This window comes from Juglans microcarpa x Juglans regia, chromosome 3S, assembly GCF_004785595.1.
Source record: "Juglans microcarpa x Juglans regia isolate MS1-56 chromosome 3S, Jm3101_v1.0, whole genome shotgun sequence".
Lineage (NCBI taxonomy): Eukaryota > Viridiplantae > Streptophyta > Magnoliopsida > Fagales > Juglandaceae > Juglans > Juglans microcarpa x Juglans regia.
Window position 1 is genome coordinate 23,725,812 of NC_054599.1, and position 18,026 is coordinate 23,743,837.

General features: G+C 34.1%; 1 protein-coding gene and 1 pseudogene across 1 annotated transcript; both read left to right on the plus strand.

The window, feature by feature from the left end:
- The first annotated feature begins 11,911 nt into the window (after positions 1-11,911).
- On the plus strand, positions 11,912-14,822 carry LOC121256929 (arginine decarboxylase-like). Its single transcript, XM_041157737.1, is given in 2 exon segments — positions 11,912-12,902; positions 12,905-14,822. Coding segments are annotated over 2 exon segments (2,145 nt in total). The 5' UTR covers positions 11,912-12,388; the 3' UTR covers positions 14,536-14,822.
- Positions 14,823-17,063: 2,241 nt separating this feature from the next.
- Positions 17,064-17,578, plus strand: LOC121258436 (annotated as a pseudogene).
- Positions 17,579-18,026: the final 448 nt, after the last annotated feature.

The window sequence follows — 18,026 nt, forward strand, 5'->3', positions numbered from 1 at the left end:
AACTCCAGGCATACATTTTAGGGAGGAGCATGAATTTTCTCATAAAATGAAATATAGAAAATCTACAGTGTATCACAATTTCTCATAATAACTACGTGCCTTGAAAATGACCACATCAGTCAAAAGGTCAATTTGGTTTGTGGAACCGATAATGGTGCCTAATACTAGGAGACTTTTGGTAAGGCTCACGGGAGAAAGGGATTAGTATTGGGACAGAATGAGCAGCCGTAAATGTCGGATTTAGAAACTTTGTTGAATATTATAATTCTGAAAATTAAAAACTTGACCAAATTAAGAATATGGTGGATGAAATGAAAACAAAGGAAAAAATTGTTCATAAAAAACAAAGGAATTTTATGCATTAGTCACTACATATTTTCACACTCCATATATATATATATATATATATATATATATATATTTTAAACTGTTATAGACACAGAGATTATACAAAATAAATCCACAAACTGACAATACTTTATAGAATCCGTTAAATCTACTTCATAATAAAAATAACTTTACAATCTGACGTACCACTATCATATCAAATTATAGATTTATTTTTGTATAATTTTTTTGTAATTAAAATTTTTTTTTTTCATAAAATATGAGGCATAGTGAATAAGAATTCTTTTAGCTGATGACAATAAGCTAGCGTCCTAAAGATTGGCAAAAGGGTCTAAAAACAAGGGAGCATGGGAGATCACGTGCATGAGTTGATGGGCAATGATGGGAGCGTGTAACCTATTAGTGGGCGAATCTCAAAAAGATCTAAGCCCATAAAGACCATTATCATAATATTAACACCCATGCATAGATGGAAGCCTTGATCAATGATTGCTTGAGGCCAAGAAAGTTGAACAGTTCGCATCACCCACTTCTTAGTGGGTTCAGCCCCCAACTACTTAGGATTAAGGCTTAGAGTAATTAGTTGTCAACTTGTTACGTAAGAATATTTACCTATAAAAATAATTATGTATATATATATATATATTTATATGAACTATTAATGGTAAATGCAAGCTTTGAATATTGCTTGAAGCCCAAAACTATTCACTCTTGACTTAAATGAATTCGAAGAGACAACTTAAATGATGATCTACTATCTTTTGCCACACATTAATATAGTTTAAACTCGTAGTAATGTACATTATCAATGGTGGATAGTGGGGAACATATATGGTGACAATGTGAAGTTGGTCAGATTTCACAACCTGAAGAAATTAGGTCATCTTTCAATAAGTTAAGGATAATTACATGCATATGTTGGAACCCACATATATATATATATAATTCCCTTTTATCTCTTCCTCCTCCGTTTCCACTCTCACATGGAAAGCCACATTTTCAGTGCTACTTGCCTCATGAGCATCTTTTTCTCCTTCACATGCTGCTTTTTTAATCTTTGGTTGGCCATGAATGCATGATAACATCTGTACGTTGGCTCCCAATTATTTAATCTTACGGCTTTTTGGATGCATATCATGTTTCATTTCTTGTATCCCCTCTTTTTTTTTTTTCTTTTAATTATTAAAGAGCAGAAAATAAAAAGAAAAAAGAATACAAAAGTTGACACTTTTTTGTATCTAACTAGCTAGGATCGGTTTTAATATTTAGCTCCAGTTAGAGAGAATGTGGGCGGCTCCATCGTCAATAAAATATACTCTACTAAAGAGATTCCACATATTACGCTAACATGGACTTGTAGAGATAATCCCACGTCATACTACTCAATATATATATATATATATATAAATGATCTGTACAATTTTCAAATAGACAAGTTACATACAAGTTATTGTAAAAAAGTAGATCTCACATTTAAAAGTATAAAAAAAACTATTCTTTATTAGTAGAATCTACTTTTTTACAAAGAATTTGTATAAAATTTATCTATTTAGAACTTCATCTAGAATTACTCATATATAATATGTGTGGTTGTGCACACTTTTGACGTAAGTGTCCGACTAGGCTACTTTTAAGATTAGAGTCATGCTAGGTTGTCGTCCAGTAATGATTGCTGGGCGTACCGCCTAACACAAATTTTTATTTTTATTTTTTTTTATTTTTTTAACATATTTAAATATTTTATTAAAAAATACATCAATATATTAAACATTACTTCTTTAATCATTAAGTAAAAAAAGTTAAAAAAATTTAAATACATAAATGATCAAAATAAAGAGATAAACTCAGACAATATATTAACATTTTCCTTTAAGATCATATGTGGTTGATCTACATGTCATTTCTTAAAAGAAAAACTATTATTTACTATTTTCTAATTTCATCATCCACTTATTATCTCTTTACGTCGCTTCTAATTACGTGCGGCGTTGGCTGGCGAATGCAGTTGGAGTGTTGTACGTGTTCGATGCATGTGGATAGAGACTACTGTTAATTTAAGCTAACAACCAAAGCAACTTTAGGCTATAGTTACTGGAAAAAAAGGTCGACAGCGCATTTCATGCATGCTGCTTTCGTGCATGCTGCGGCTTGAACCATCCAATTACATGAGGTACAACTTTGGCGACAAAAGTGGCGTGATTGAGTTCCACGGGCGAGAAATGCTACATATAGTAAATGCGTAAGGGTTACGTAATTTTTTTAAAAAGAATGAAATTTATTATTAAAAAAATTAATTTTTTTATATATGTATCATTTTTACTTTTTTTTTTAAATTATTATATGACACTTACGCACTCAATGACTATAAATATTATTTATCTTTATTTTATATACCAACTTATAAATACATTTTTTTCTTTTCTGAAAAATGAATATTTTTAATTTGGTAAAGGCACACCCCTTGAAGCTTGTTTCAATCAGAATGAGTCTCTGGTAAGATTGTAAATGAACCAGTATGTTCGATAGTCTCTTGATACTCGTCTAATTAAACTTGAATCGAATTCGACTCGTAAAAAAAAAAAAAAAAAACTCATCCGTGAAACAAAATACTTGCTCGATTAGTAAATGACACATACCTGATAAAAACTCAACTCGATTCGGTTAAGACCCGCTCGTTTATGTCCGAGTCAACTCGTTTACTCGACTAGATTAAAGCTCATTCATAAATTGATAAATATATACATACACCTATGTATATACATATATATGTAATAGCTAAAAATATAAACATAGCACTTTTATAATTAAATATATAATATGTAATATAATTACTTATGTCTATATATTGAATATATTTCATAACTATATTTTATAATTTGTACAATAATTAATCGATAAGATTTAATAATTGCATATACTAGTATATGATAACCATATATGAAATAGATATATGATATCATATTATATGCATATATTAATAATTTGTGTAAGCATATAATATATTGTTATTATGGATAAATATCAACTGGTTAGATATTCATTATTTATAAATTTTAAAAATCTTATAATTCAATATAGGTTCTAATTGTCAGTTATACAAATTCAAAATTAGATTTTTTATTTATCTAATTTATTAATTATTAAATCTTAGAACTCTTTTTTGGGACAAGCTTGAGCTTGAGTTGAAAGTTTAATTTACCGAGTTGAACTCAAACAAAGAATAATTAAAAATATTGAGTTTGAATATTTTGAATCGAGTCAAGTTCGGCAAGTCAAAGACCGGCTCGGTTGTAGGCTTTACAGCCCTAGTCCCATGGACTGCAAGACTGCATTAACTTCCACCAACAGTAGACCATTAAGGATTGTTCTAGTTTAAATTTTAGGTAAAAAAAAAAAAAAAATACTTGTTGGGTAGTTTACATAATCTAGTTTCTATGCATTTGGACTATCTTGAGATTTAAGTTATTTATAATATTAGTTTACAGGATATAAGATAGACTACAGTGTCAAATAAATTTATAGTAATTCAACTTTGTTTTTCAGTTTTTCCAACTTTGCTAGATGCTTTAATTTTAAAGCATCCAATGCTAATGCTCAAACCCATCATACATACTTTTGTTCTGGTTGAAAAATACTATGAAAATAAGAAATGAGTTTTGTTATATATAATTGTTGTACGTATAATCTTTTATGCACCTTACTATTGTGATTGGTCAAAATAATTATTTTATACTAAATAATGCAGCCAATCATTTTGATAAAGGGTATAAATAAATACATAAAAGTGACTGTACATAACTTTTTATATAATGAATATAGCCTTTCATGCAACACTTTTGGAGCAATTAGTGTTAATTTATAAAACAAGCATATTTACTATTTTATTTACTCTCTCTCGAAAAAAGACATTTAAAATATTTAAGCTTGGGGCATAGCATAATTTTTCCCTGCCCCTTTTTTTCTTTGCTAGCTTTTCGAGACATGAAAATGGCAATAAATATCTCAAAAAGAAAAAAAAACAAGAAATTATTATAAGAAGTAAAAATAAAGAATAATGTTAGAGAGAAGTTATTGTAGCAGTACACACTTTATACTCACTACATGATTGCTTTTAATTCTCTACTTTTTTATTTTAGACTTGAGAGATGTGTGATCTAGATGATACCACATCATGTGTGCAAAATTATTATTCCCTACAGTGACTTTTATCTATATTTATTCAAAAACAAATAAGAGTCGGTCTTTGTAATAAAGAAGATTCTCTCCCTCTATTTTCATTGATATTATATTAATTAAAAAAACAATTTATTTTATTATTATTAGACAATAATATTCCAGTATCATCGAACTCGACCCTATTTGACAGACAAGTCACATGATTGTTGCATGGAATCTCCCTCGAGAAGTAGCAATCACAAAGAATGCTAATTAATTTTCTTTTAGAGGTTGAACCATGAATGCATGCAACCGTACATGCTCAAGAAATAAAAAATAAAAAATAAAAAATCTCCAATTATTGTAATTTACAAAGAGAGCTAGCAGCCAAGAAAAAATTATAAATCTTTGAATACCAGAACCAAACAGGGTGAGATTCCAACATTGGAAAAGAGGAAACAGCCAATGAAAAAAAAAAGTTTAATTAATCAAAGTTTAATTAATTGCAGGAAGGACCGCATGAAAAGCATAGAATATTTACTTTTTTGTTGCAGAATATAAAGTACGGCCTGTTTATCATCGAAGCGATGAAGATGAAGATGAAGATGGAAATAGGGACAACATAATTAGTAACACATGGTATGTTGGGTGGTTATTGTCCAAAATTCAACAAACAACCCATGGATGACACTGCCGACTCGACGGTTCCTATATTCCTTACTTAGCAGGAATAATTAGATTTATTGATGTTTGTTTGACGGGACTCGTGGAGAATGAAAGAAATTAATGATGAATTAAATTATAAAATTATTTTTATTATAAAATATATTTAATAAGTCACATTTAATTTGTGAGTTTTTTTTTTTATAAAATGTTTTTATAAATCTAACGTTTCTCATAAAAAATAAAAAATATGGATGAAGGTTATCAATTATTATGCAACTTGATAAATGAAATTATATTGTTACAAAATATATTCAAATATAATATATAAAAAAAAAAAAAGTATTTTTACGGCCAACCTTATCTAAGTTTGAAATTCACAACGGTCAAGAATCTGGATGATGGGCCCACAGTTGGGGAAAAGAAGATCCTAATTTTCAGATTCCTGATGGGCCCCACTTGATCAGAACTCCGGAATAATCGCTTGTCTAATCCCAAGTAAAAGTAGCGGGGATTGCGTTAGATACCTTCAGACCTATTAGATTCTGCCACCTCAGAATGATTAGCATAGCACCCCCCTCACCCCCCTACGGCCTACCAACAACCCCAATTCACTCCTCCTTTTCTTCCTCGTGAACCCGGCTCTATTGAAAGGTCCGAAATGCCCATACGGTTATTGCTCTCTGCTCCGCTAATCATTCAGGGGGGAACATGCAACTTCTCCACGTGGCATGCAATTGCATTACTCTATATACTTAATCGAAAAGTTTTATTGATTTTGCACACTAAACTGTACATCAATATTAAATATAAAGTATCTATTTAATAAAATAATACAAATTAAAAATAAAAATAATTTTGCGAGACGAAGATCTTATTCTTCTCTTAATTTTTTTTCTTTTATTGTTTTTAATAAAAAAATTATGTGAATGTTAGTATGCAATTTGATACTCAAACCGCTTCTATCTAGTAAGCTTCATCATTAATTAGAAGATAAAACATACATGTATAGATAATCATATTTGAGGATATTATATTACTTTTATAAATTATTTTATAAAATAAATATTGATTTAAAACATAATTATATAAAAAGATTATATATCTATTATTTTTCTAATTAAAATAGTGTTTTACATTATTTTAACGTATTTATTTTGGTGTCATGTTTTTACATCTCCATTTAAAAGATAACTTATGAAATCATTTAAAATATATTTTATTGATACATGTGATTAAATCTGAAAATTTTAATAATAAAAATGAACTATATTTGTTACGTATTTAAGAAAACATCGTCAGCCAATTACTTGGTATAGGCATGATTAGTTGCTAGTTAACAAATATAATTGAATCCGAAATATATTTTTAGAAAAATGCTTTGGCCACAAAAAATTTCATAAAAATAAACTTACAAGATGATATGCTTGATGCGATACATCGTATTATAAAATTATTTTTATTATAAAATAAGTCTAATGTACTACATGAAACTATGACAATTTATGAGTTTATTTTTAAAAAAAATTAATTTAAATTTTAATAATTTCTTTATAGCTATAACACTTTAATTTTCATTTTTGAAGAAAAATACTTTAGTTACAAATGGATTACATAAAAATAAACTTACAAATTAATGTGATTTGTAAAGTTATTTTTTATTATAAAGTAAATCTAACGGATTCTACGAAACTACGTCTGTTTGTGAATTTATTTTTTAAAATCTCTTTATAACTATAAAACTTTTTATTTGTTTTAATAGATAAACCAATAGTTAAGACTCAACAATTAGACCAATTATTTAATATAAAGAAAAATCTGGTTGTAAGCAGATTTACACACCAATACGTGCACTAATACTAAAGTGAAAAGATAAACTTTAATGAAATGATGTAGATTTCAAAATAAACCTTTAACAAAATAGTTAACGTCAATATTGGTAAGCAGATTAGTTTGCAAATCTGCTCGTACGTAGAGTAGCTCTTAATATAAAAATACTTTTCATCATCTTTTGATGACTCTTTTGACAAAGGAAGTAATCAATTGATGCTTATAATAATTTAAATAATATGAATAATAGTAATACTTGTCGTACGAGGTTGGGTCCAAGACTCCGAATTTAATTGGCCTTTCGAGTTACGTCTTTTATAGTCAGGTTGAATTTTAAGTCGGTGGGGGGCACGAGTTTAGTGGTTGAAAATTGTACTCAATCGTTTCGTGTTTAACAACCTTGGATCTGGAACGGTCGTTAGAGATCAACATCGACCAATTAGATAACACTTTTGCAACGACAAACAAATAAAAATACAATACAATTAGGGAAGATATTGCTAAAAATACAGAAACAGACACGTGCGAGATGTTGACCGGGCAGGCCTTTCTAGTCAAATAACACGGAGTTCCGTGTAAAAGGTGGTCTTCTTGGCCTCCCCTTTTCACGTGTTGAATCTTCATATTTTATCAAGTAAATCCAAAGGGTAAATATATCATCTCATGTTCCGATTTTCAAAGCTCAATTTAATTAGCTAGTTGGTTAACTTATTAACGTGGTTAGTATGTTAAAAAAACACTAAAAAAAGAACAATTATCTTCTACGAATTATATTTATTTCTATTGAAAATGACTATTTATTTTATTATGATAATGTACTCATTTTAATTAAAAATTATTCTTTTAATACAAATAACCGACGGCATATAAACGTTTTTCATTTGATAAATATATGTAATTTTTTATATTACCATTTTTCGTACGTTGACCCATATTCGTCATTTGATGCTTTTTTTAGAAACTCTATGGTGTTTTTAATGGGGTGATTAAGTTGACTAAAATTCATAGACACCAAAAGGCATAAAGAATAACGACAACAATAATATTTAAGGTAGTAAAATAATTTATTACTATCTATTTATTACTCATAATCCATTTTAAGTTTTTTATTTTTTTATTATTTTCTTTTAAGTATTTTTTTAGCATCCTTAATCATTAAGAAAAATTTTAAAACATATATAATTTTACTAATAATCACTTTCTTAACTATTAAGTAAAATAATTTTTTTTAAAAAAAATCTAATATAAAAAGAATAATAATTAGATAATAAGAAAGTAATAATCTTATATTTTTTTAATATTTATAATAACAACAACAACAACATCGTGACGAAATACCAACGGTTGACATGTTTTCGTCATAATGTTCATAACTGACAACAACTACAATAAACAAAAGATTATAGAGAAGATAATTCACAACAAATATTTTAGAACCTAATTGATTTGATTAATAATATTGTTTTTATTTATTGGAACAAAATGTTGCAGACAGAGTAGTTGTACTGTAGTTTCAAGCTGCAATAGTCACGGGCTCTCTGCTATTAATGAATATGTTTCTTATTTAATAAAAATGATTTTTTGCTTTTAAACAATAAATAAGAAAAAAAAATCAATTTCTTTTAGAACACAGAAATCCATAATGCCAGCCACAAAATGCAAACAGAGTGGAGCACGTAGCTTGACACGATTGACAAGGTCAATGTCGTCCATTCACGACGTGAATAATTCCTGCATATACCCACCCATCCGCATCTCCAAGCGGCACCCGTGAGCCCATGCAAGATCCTTGAAAATATCAAGAGACGTATTGGGAAAACTCCGAACGATAAAGGGCATATATGTAACTCCATCTCACCAAGACGCAAGCTAATGCGTGGTTGTGGGCCCGTGGGGGCGTGGTGTGCACTTTTTGACGGGCTTGTGCGGCTGCAGTGACCGAATCAACCTCGCCCAGACACTCCCACCCGTGATGTCCTCCGATTATAATTCCAGTTCAATTTAATAATATTTTCTATATTTTTTTAGAATACTGTATTTATACATCAATATGCATATTTAAACATAAAGAGTCCAAAAAATAGTTCTACAGCTTTCCGACAACTTTTGAGAGACACACGCTATACAAGTAAACTTCTAGACCACAAATCATTTGAAAGAAAGTGACGATTTTACAAAAATCACTGCGCGTGGTCCTCACGCACCACTCACATCTGCGAGTTGTCCTCACCCGCCTCTCACATCTACTCGTGGTCCTCAAGTGCCACGCCTTCCTAGCAGCTCTTCTCTCCATACTTGCCAGATCATTGGACTTGCCACTACTAGATATTTCAAATTTGATCTTTGTGGCTGAAAAGAGACAAACGTGTTGACTTCACGTGCCATTATAGTTTCTGAAATCTACCAGAGTTGGTCTAAACTGTATTCTGTCATTTTTTGCATCTATCTTATTATTTTCTTTTTTAGTTTCCTTATTGTTAATTAAAATAAAAAATAAGTTCGTCTCTCAGACTTTTGTCTGTAGATGTTGAGTTTCTGTTTAGGTAGAGAGTGTTGTCTCTTGTACGTTTGTCTGTAAACAGTATCAGCAGTAGTGAAGATTAGACCAGTCACAAAATAAAATAATGTACTAGTAGAGTTCTAAATGCATTATTTTAGTTTTATGATATCATGTTTGATGTGAGGACGTCCCATAATGTATCCAATCATGAATCTAATTTTCTTGATAAATGAATGATGACATTTTTCTTTTAAAAAAATATAAAAAGTCAAGAGCCTGATAGCTTGATGGTGTATGGCCTCCCATTCCCCTTGTATATATAAAAAAAGAACATAAAAAAAATAATAAATTACATATTGGTGTGTGGTGTAGGAAATGATATTTACTATTATAATAATTATTTGAAATTAATATTTGATTTATTTTCAAATTACAATATCTACTATGTTAAATATTTTAAAATATTTAAAATAAATGCATCAGATAAAAGGCCTACAAACAACCTTATGTGTTGCGGTGACTGAGTCAGCGTAATACCGCACCATCACATAAATAATAATATTTCATTTATAAAATTTAAATTTTATAATTTCTCATTTAAATCAAATTACATCAAGTAAACACATTAGTAAATTTTTTTATTTATGTGAATTATAAATATAAATTTTTTTATATGTATTATCGTTTAAATTATTTTATTATGAATATACGGTCCACGTAACTTAAATGATAATTCATCTCATAAATAAATCAATTTATGTTAGATTAGTATTGATATGCACCAAACTTAAAATTTGAGTGTGGATGCGTATATGCCTGTAGCTACGCGTATGATGCGCGTCAAAGAAATTTAAGAGGGGGGGCCCACCGCATCAGAGCCGTTAAAAACTTTTCAAAAATTGGAGCGTCAACTTTGCAGATTCTCTCGTGGATAGGATTAGCGGAGGAGGACCAGTTGTGCTTTTTAAATGCCCCTCAATTTCTCGCGATTCAATTATAAGGGCCAAATTTGTACTTTTCTCTTTTATTCTATTTACCCAGCATTTTTATTTATTTATTTTTTTAATTTTTTCTTTAACTTATATGTATAGTTATGTTTGGTCAACCATATTCGGTACTATAATAAAAAGGAATATAAATTGACGACGCTCTATTTTTCTAACTTAAATTGACGTGTCACTATTACATGCAAGATCACGTTAATTTGTGTTTTAGAAGGTTCAAATACAAATTATATATATATATTTTAAACTGAATAAAGTTTCACTATTTTGTTAGTTTGTTTGTTCTATATATATATATAACGAAGAATGCGATAACCCTAACAATTTCCGTTTCTATTTTGAATACAAAACAATATGGGGCATCTTGGTAACTGAATCTTTCTGTGCAATTTTGGTTTTTTTTTAAACTTGTCTTGCACTATTTAACACCGATTGACACAATACTTGTCAATGATGCCATGTTGGCATGTGTTCATTGGATGTCACATGGTTTTGGGTGCCACGTGGCTTGGATGTTATATGAGAAATTAGTTGTTTTTAAAGAATAGATAGATTAGGAAAGGTTTGAATAGTGATTTGAGATGAGATAAGTTAAAATAAAAGTTGAATAAAATATTGTTAAAATGTTATTTTTAATTATTTTAAGATTTGAAAAAAATTTAAATTATTTATTGTATTTTATATATAAATTTAAAAAAATTATAATAATAATATCAGATGATATATATATATATTTTTTTAATTCAAATCTAGCCTAAATCACACTCAATAAAAAAAAATTTGAAAACATTGATAATATTTACACGATAAGGAAGAAACTTTTTAAGCAAGTCCAACTCAAATGATTAGAAAGTGGGTAAGGTATTTTTTTTTTTTATATTTATTGGCCTTTTGACTAAGAAAAACCTTGGTTTTAATTTAGATGAAGAAGGTTTATCCAGGGAGGGGTTTATAGCCCAGGTGACCGGCACGTGACCTGCTTTAAGGGTAAAAAAACACCTGTCGTGGAAACTGAAGAGAGGACCAGTTATTCGTAACAGCCCAATGGCTACGTGGCAAAATCAGGGTTGTAGAAGGAAATCCACATCCCAAAGAAACTTCGCGCTGGCTTCCTAATTCGATATCGTTCCGAATTATCCGCTACTTTAAGTTTCTCCGCGTTATATCGCCCCGAAGAAGGCTCGGGAGAGAGAGCACTGCGAAGAAAAGGGTCTCCCCACGGGCCAAAACCCAAGAGGCCACGCGGCAACTCGACGCTGATTAGTCGTTAGGAGAGGAATCCCAGAGACAAAAATAGAAAAATTAAAAAAATTATAATTCAAGAGAAGAACCGAGAAATTGAAAAAGATATTCGCTCCGGGCCAACCATCCGACTCCCAACCCTACCCACTACTATAAATAGCCGCTTCACCTCCCATGCAATTCTCGCTCATTCACAACCTGTAACGCCCCTCGTTTGCCGTCGGTTCCTCCGTCCGTTTTCCCATCACTTTCCCGGGAAACTTGCCCTTTTCCATTCTCCCTCATTTTTCCCCAGATCTGTATGGTAGGGTCTGTTTTCGCAGCTTAAACGTTGATTTGTTTCCCAGTCGGAACGGAACAGATCCGTTTAAGCCGTGAAATCCTTCTTCTTCTGAGGGTCAGGCGTGAGGATTCGGGCTTGTAGGGTAGAAGTAGAGGGGGTTTCTCTTTTTCGATAGATCTGTTACTGCTTCTTTTGAGGGGGTAGCCGGGGCCTCGGCCTCGGCGGGTTTTAAAGCCCCCACCTTCACAAACCATATGGAAAAACGATTCTTTCAAGAAAACCCTAACAACAGTTTTTGACCCCTTTCTTTCCCTTCATTTTTTGGTTCTCTGTAATTAACTCTTGAGATCGTCGCGGAAAGAGATGCCGGCCATGGCGTGCTGCGTGGACGCTGCTGCAGCTCGATTCCCTCCCGGCTACGCTGTTGCCACGCCGGTGGTGGGTAGCTCTTTTCTCGCGCCGGTCCCACTTTCCGGCGTTCCTCCAGCAAGCAACAACGTGGAGGCATCCCATTGGTCGCCTTCCCTTTCGGCCGAGCTCTACAATATCGATGGATGGGGCGCGCCATACTTCTCGGCCAACGCGTCTGGGAACTTATCGGTGCGCCCATATGGAGCGGCGACGCTGGCACACCAGGAGATAGATTTAATGAAGATTGTGAAGAAAGTCTCAGATCCGAAATTGTTGGGTGGGCTGGGGTTGCAGTTGCCCCTGATTGTTCGCCTGCCTGACGTGCTCAAGAACCGGCTCGAGTCCCTCCAGTCTGCTTTTGATCTTGCGGTCCAGTCCCAGGGGTATGGGGCTCATTACCAGGGCGTATATCCGGTGAAATGCAATCAAGACCGGTTCGTTGTCGAGGACATAGTGAGATTCGGGTCCCCTTTCGGTTCGGGTTGGAGGCTGGTTCGAAACCGGAGCTCCTTTTGGCGATGAGCTGCTTGTGTAAAGGTAATCCACAGTCACTTCTGATTTGTAATGGGTTCAAGGACGCAGAGTACATTTCCCTCGCTTTGCTTGCTAGAAATCTCGCCCTGAACACTGTGATTGTACTTGAGCAAGAAGAGGAACTTGATTTGGTCATCGATTTGAGCAAGAAGCTCTCTGTTCGACCTGTTATTGGTTTAAGGGCGAAGCTGAGGACGAAGCATTCGGGCCATTTCGGGTCGACATCGGGCGAGAAAGGGAAATTCGGGTTAACAACGACTCAGATTTTGCGCGTGGTGAGGAAGCTTGAGCAGGTGGACATGCTTGATTGCCTGCAATTGCTGCATTTCCATATTGGCTCTCAGATCCCTTCCACAGCTTTACTAAGCGATGGTGTCGGTGAAGCCGCACAGATCTACTGCGAATTAGTTCGCCTCGGTGCCCACATGCAGGTCATCGACATCGGAGGCGGCCTGGGTATCGATTACGACGGATCCAAATCCAGCGAGTCCGATATATCGGTTGGTTATAGTCTGGAAGACTATGCGTCAACTGTAGTTGAAGCTGTTCGGTTGGTATGCGGCCGCAGGTCTGTCAAGCACCCGGTTATATGCAGCGAAAGCGGCCGAGCTATTGTCTCCCATCACTCGGTTCTGATCTTTGAAGCTGTTTCAGCCAGTACATACGAGTCCCCAGCGGTGTCTCCGTTTGGGTTACAGTGTTTCGTTGAGGGGCTTCCAGACGAAGCTCGTGCCGATTATGAGAACTTATCGGATGCGGCATTGAGGGGTGAGTACGAGACTTGTTTGCTCTACGCTGACCAGTTGAAGCAACGCTGTGTCGATCAGTTCAAGGATGGGTCTTTGGGGATGGAGCAACTCGCAGCTGTTGATGGGTTGTGTGATTTGGTATCAAAGGAAATAGGAGCAGCCGATCCAGTCCGTACGTACCATGTGAATCTATCTATTTTCACCTCGATTCCTGATTTTTGGGGCATTGGCCAGATTTTTCCAATAGTTCCCATTCATCGTCTCGATCAAAGGCCGTCCGCGAGGGGAATTCTGTCGGATTTAACCTGTGACAGCGATGGTAAGATTGACAAGTTTATAGGCGGCGAGTCAAGCTTGCCGCTTCATGAGCTGGAAGGCGATGGGCGGTACTATTTGGGGATGTTCTTGGGCGGGGCTTATGAGGAGGCGATCGGTGGGCTTCACAATCTGTTCGGTGGGCCGAGCGTTGTGCGGGTGTTGCAAAGCGACGGTCCGCAAAGTTTTGCGGTGACACGGGCAGTGCCGGGCCCGTCTTGTGGGGATGTTCTCCGGGTGATGCAGCACGAACCGGAGCTAATGTTCCAGACACTCAAGCACCGAGCAGAGGAGTGTGTTGATGGGAACAGCATTACTGCGACTGCTTCTCTTGCCGCCTACCTGGCCCATTCCTTCCGTAACATGCCATATCTGGTGGTGGGAGCCTCTTCTTGCAGCATGACTGCTATCAATAACAGCGGTTTTTACTATTGCGACGAGGATGTCTACAATGATCCAGCTGCCGCTGAGGACGAGCAGTGGTCTTATGGTATTGCTTGAGATTTGTGGAGTTGCTTTGGTTGTTTGTGCTTGAGGTGGTGGTCGTCGTCGTCTTTAATTGTTTTTTTTTCAAGTGTTTCTTTGTCTATTTTTATTTTTAATGTTCTTTTCGATTCCATGAAGAGCAAAGGACGTAGAAGAAAGTAGTAGAGGGTCGGTCCTTTGCATGTAGTTAAGTAGTGAAGGTGGGGGGGGGTTGAGAACCGAATCCGCCCTTTTGTAAATTCGGGATCTTATCCTCTCTATTTTACTCCTCTTTTCAATTAGACTTTTCAAAGTTTCGGCCAGTGCAAGCAAGCACCCTTTTTATTGTCATGTCATAGACTTGTTGGCTGTTTAACTTTTGATGCGGTGTAGGGCCTTTGGTTGGGTGGTTTGGGTTTTGTTTTGTTTGGACTGATGCCAATGGAAACGGTGCAAGAATCTTAAGGGTAAGTGTCAAGCAGTAGTGAGATTCGGGGTTTGTGGGGTTGGGGTTGTCTATAGTTGTGTCCTTTTGGTGCCAGTAAACACTAACAGCACTACGTGAATCTTAAATTTCAGCAAAATTGCGATTGGATATAGTGGAATGTTGTCCATCAGGTTATTATTCACTTTTATAGTTCATATCTATAGTTTTTTTCATAAGATGTGAGTATTTTTCATAGGATGTGTGAGGTCGTGAATAGTAAGATGATGAGAATAATTTTTCATATATAATACTCTAATTCTTTTAATATTTTAATATTTTACTACACATCCTTGGTTACGTGTGGTAAGCCTAATGCGTAGAGAACGGGAGTGATCTCTATCAAAGTGTTTTTAGTATTTACCTTTTACTACGACGGAATGGTGATTGAAATCACAAAAAGAAATTCCACGTAGATTTTATCAAGAAATCTAAAAGATCTTCGATACCCCCGGATTATTCTCTGCCTTCAGTCTTAGAAATTAAAAACAAAAAAGAAAAAGATAGGACTGATTGTCTATCCATGCCATTCAAAAAGGGACCGTGGGGAGGTTTGGATGGACTTGTTTTATTTTTTGAACAGGGGGAGAGTTTGCCGATCTTAATTTTGTATGTTTCTGCAGACGATTCGTGGCTAAGATTTGGATGCAATGTTAAAAACATGGAACAAAAGATGTAGGGACCGGACCCGGAGAGTTGTGACCTGTGAAACACATAAATGTCAGTGATAGGAATTTAGAAAAAAAGAAAGAAAAATTGATACTGCATTTTATGGGATGGGACAATGAATGAAACATGGACGAGGGAAGACAAGCATCGATTTGAGTCTCTCAGTCTTAGGAGTTATGGAACCAGACATCCCAGTCCTATGTTTGAACCTTTACTTTGTTTAATTTACATGGCCAGCTGAATTTCTGTGCAGTATAGAGACCCTTTTTTTCTGATAAAGATCTCTCTCGCGTGCTTGAAGTGAGTGGGGTTCAATGCTGTGGCCTGTGGGCCAAGGCTTTTGGCCATCACAAATCCCAGCCGATCAGTAAAATTACAAACAATCTAAAATATTCCAAAAGACAAAAAAGATGCACTTAGAAAGGCCCAAAAGAGTAGGATGATGAGGCACTTAACTTTCCTGCTAGTGAATGAAACACAGTGCTTAGAGTTGATGAGAATCTCACTCATTTTCTTGGGAGTTCTCGAGACCTTCAGCCATTATTATTAGACCTTTACAACAGCATACACAGAATGATGACGCTTAGGACAAAAAAAGAAAAGAAAAGAAAAAGAATGATGACAATCCACGATCGAATACGACAGCAAAGAGGAAAGTTTGTGATTCTGAATTGGGGTTTCGCCCTAACAACTTTGTATACTTCACCCATCGGAATCCCTTGTAGCATTCATTGTAAGGCAAAAAACAAGTTTTTTCTTTTTGGGCAGAAGTAAAGCAAAATGCTTTTCCCCCACCATCTTGTATTAGAGAATCAACTTGAAAGAAAGAAGAGGAAATTCAGTTTTGTAGGAATTTGGGTAATCATGTAAGATGACTTCTTAATTGTTGGGTAGATTTCGGAATTTGAATATTGGGTTCTGTAATATATAATAAGAATATTGTGCCATCCATGATCAATATTTTTATCATTTTGGTTTTTAAGATTAAAAATTAAGTTTTTGACTTGCAAAAGAGTAGTATTACATGTAGCATTTTGAATTAAGTTTTTTTTTTTTTTTTTTTATAATTTCAATTTTGAATTTTATAATTTTCAACATATTAATATAGCATTTTTCTTTGCAAAATCTAAATTTTCAAATTTTAAATTTAAATCTATAAATTAAATTACATGTAGAATGTTTTTCTTAACACCAACTTACAAACAAAATTTAAAAAAAAAAAATCGAAGGCTTTTGATTTGGAAGATTTCGGACCGGGTTAATTTTGAAGTATCGTAATCGATTCGAAATGAAACCGAAATTCTCAGATCAGGTTGGGTGAGTACCGATAATCGATTGCCATTTCATTTCCATCCCCTTGGGACAGGGTGGCATCGATTGATGTGCAGCACAAAACAAAGAGCACGAGAAAATGGCGATGATGCAGTGGTGCGGCTCGATAGTGAGGCAGGTGATGATGACGCAGCGACATGCTCTAACATAAACGGGAGGAGGGGTGGCGTCGATAGTGTGCGGGCGTGTGGGGACAGGAAGACGAAAGAAAGGGAAGAGGTTCAAGGGTTCGTACTGGAACCCGATGCCCAAGAAGGAGAAGAAGATTGAGCAAATTAAGGAGGTCCCCAGCTCTACTCCTTGGCCCCTCCCTTTCATCTCATTTAACTAGGGATGTTCTTCACGTTACAACAAAGATGAAGGTTGAACAGGCAAGAACTGATATGATTGAACTTGCTACGATCAACAGGGGCAGGCTTTATATTAAGCAATTTGAGAGCGTGGGAAATGAATTTCCTCTCACGATTCAACATGGATATGGCCTTTAAGAGTGCCGAGGCTTTATATTATGTTATAAGCAAGGCTATATTACACGTACAACCTGCAGCATCTCTTTGGGTCAACTTCCTTGACCTTGGCCTTCGATACTTCATCATCCACCTTCTTCAGGTCCATTTGAATTCAAAGATGAGTTAAAATAATTTCAGATAAGTTTAATAAAATATTATTAAAATATTATTTTTTAATAATATTATTATTTTAAGATTTAAAAAAATTAAATTGTTTATTATATTTTGTGTAAGAATTTTAAAAAGTTATAATAATGAGATGAAATGACGTCATTTGAATTTAGAGATAAGTCGAAATGATTTTAGATGATTTGAATAAAATATTATTTTTTAATATTATTATTATTTTAAAATTTGAAAAAATTGAATTATTTATTATATTTTGTGTGGAAATTTGAGAAAGTTATAATGATGAGATGAGTTGAGATAAGTTTTTAATCCAAACTGGAGCTAAAGCACAAGGGAAACTAAACGCTAGAGAAAATGAAAGTTGAAGTGTGTGTGTGTGTGTGTGTGTTTGTATATATATATAT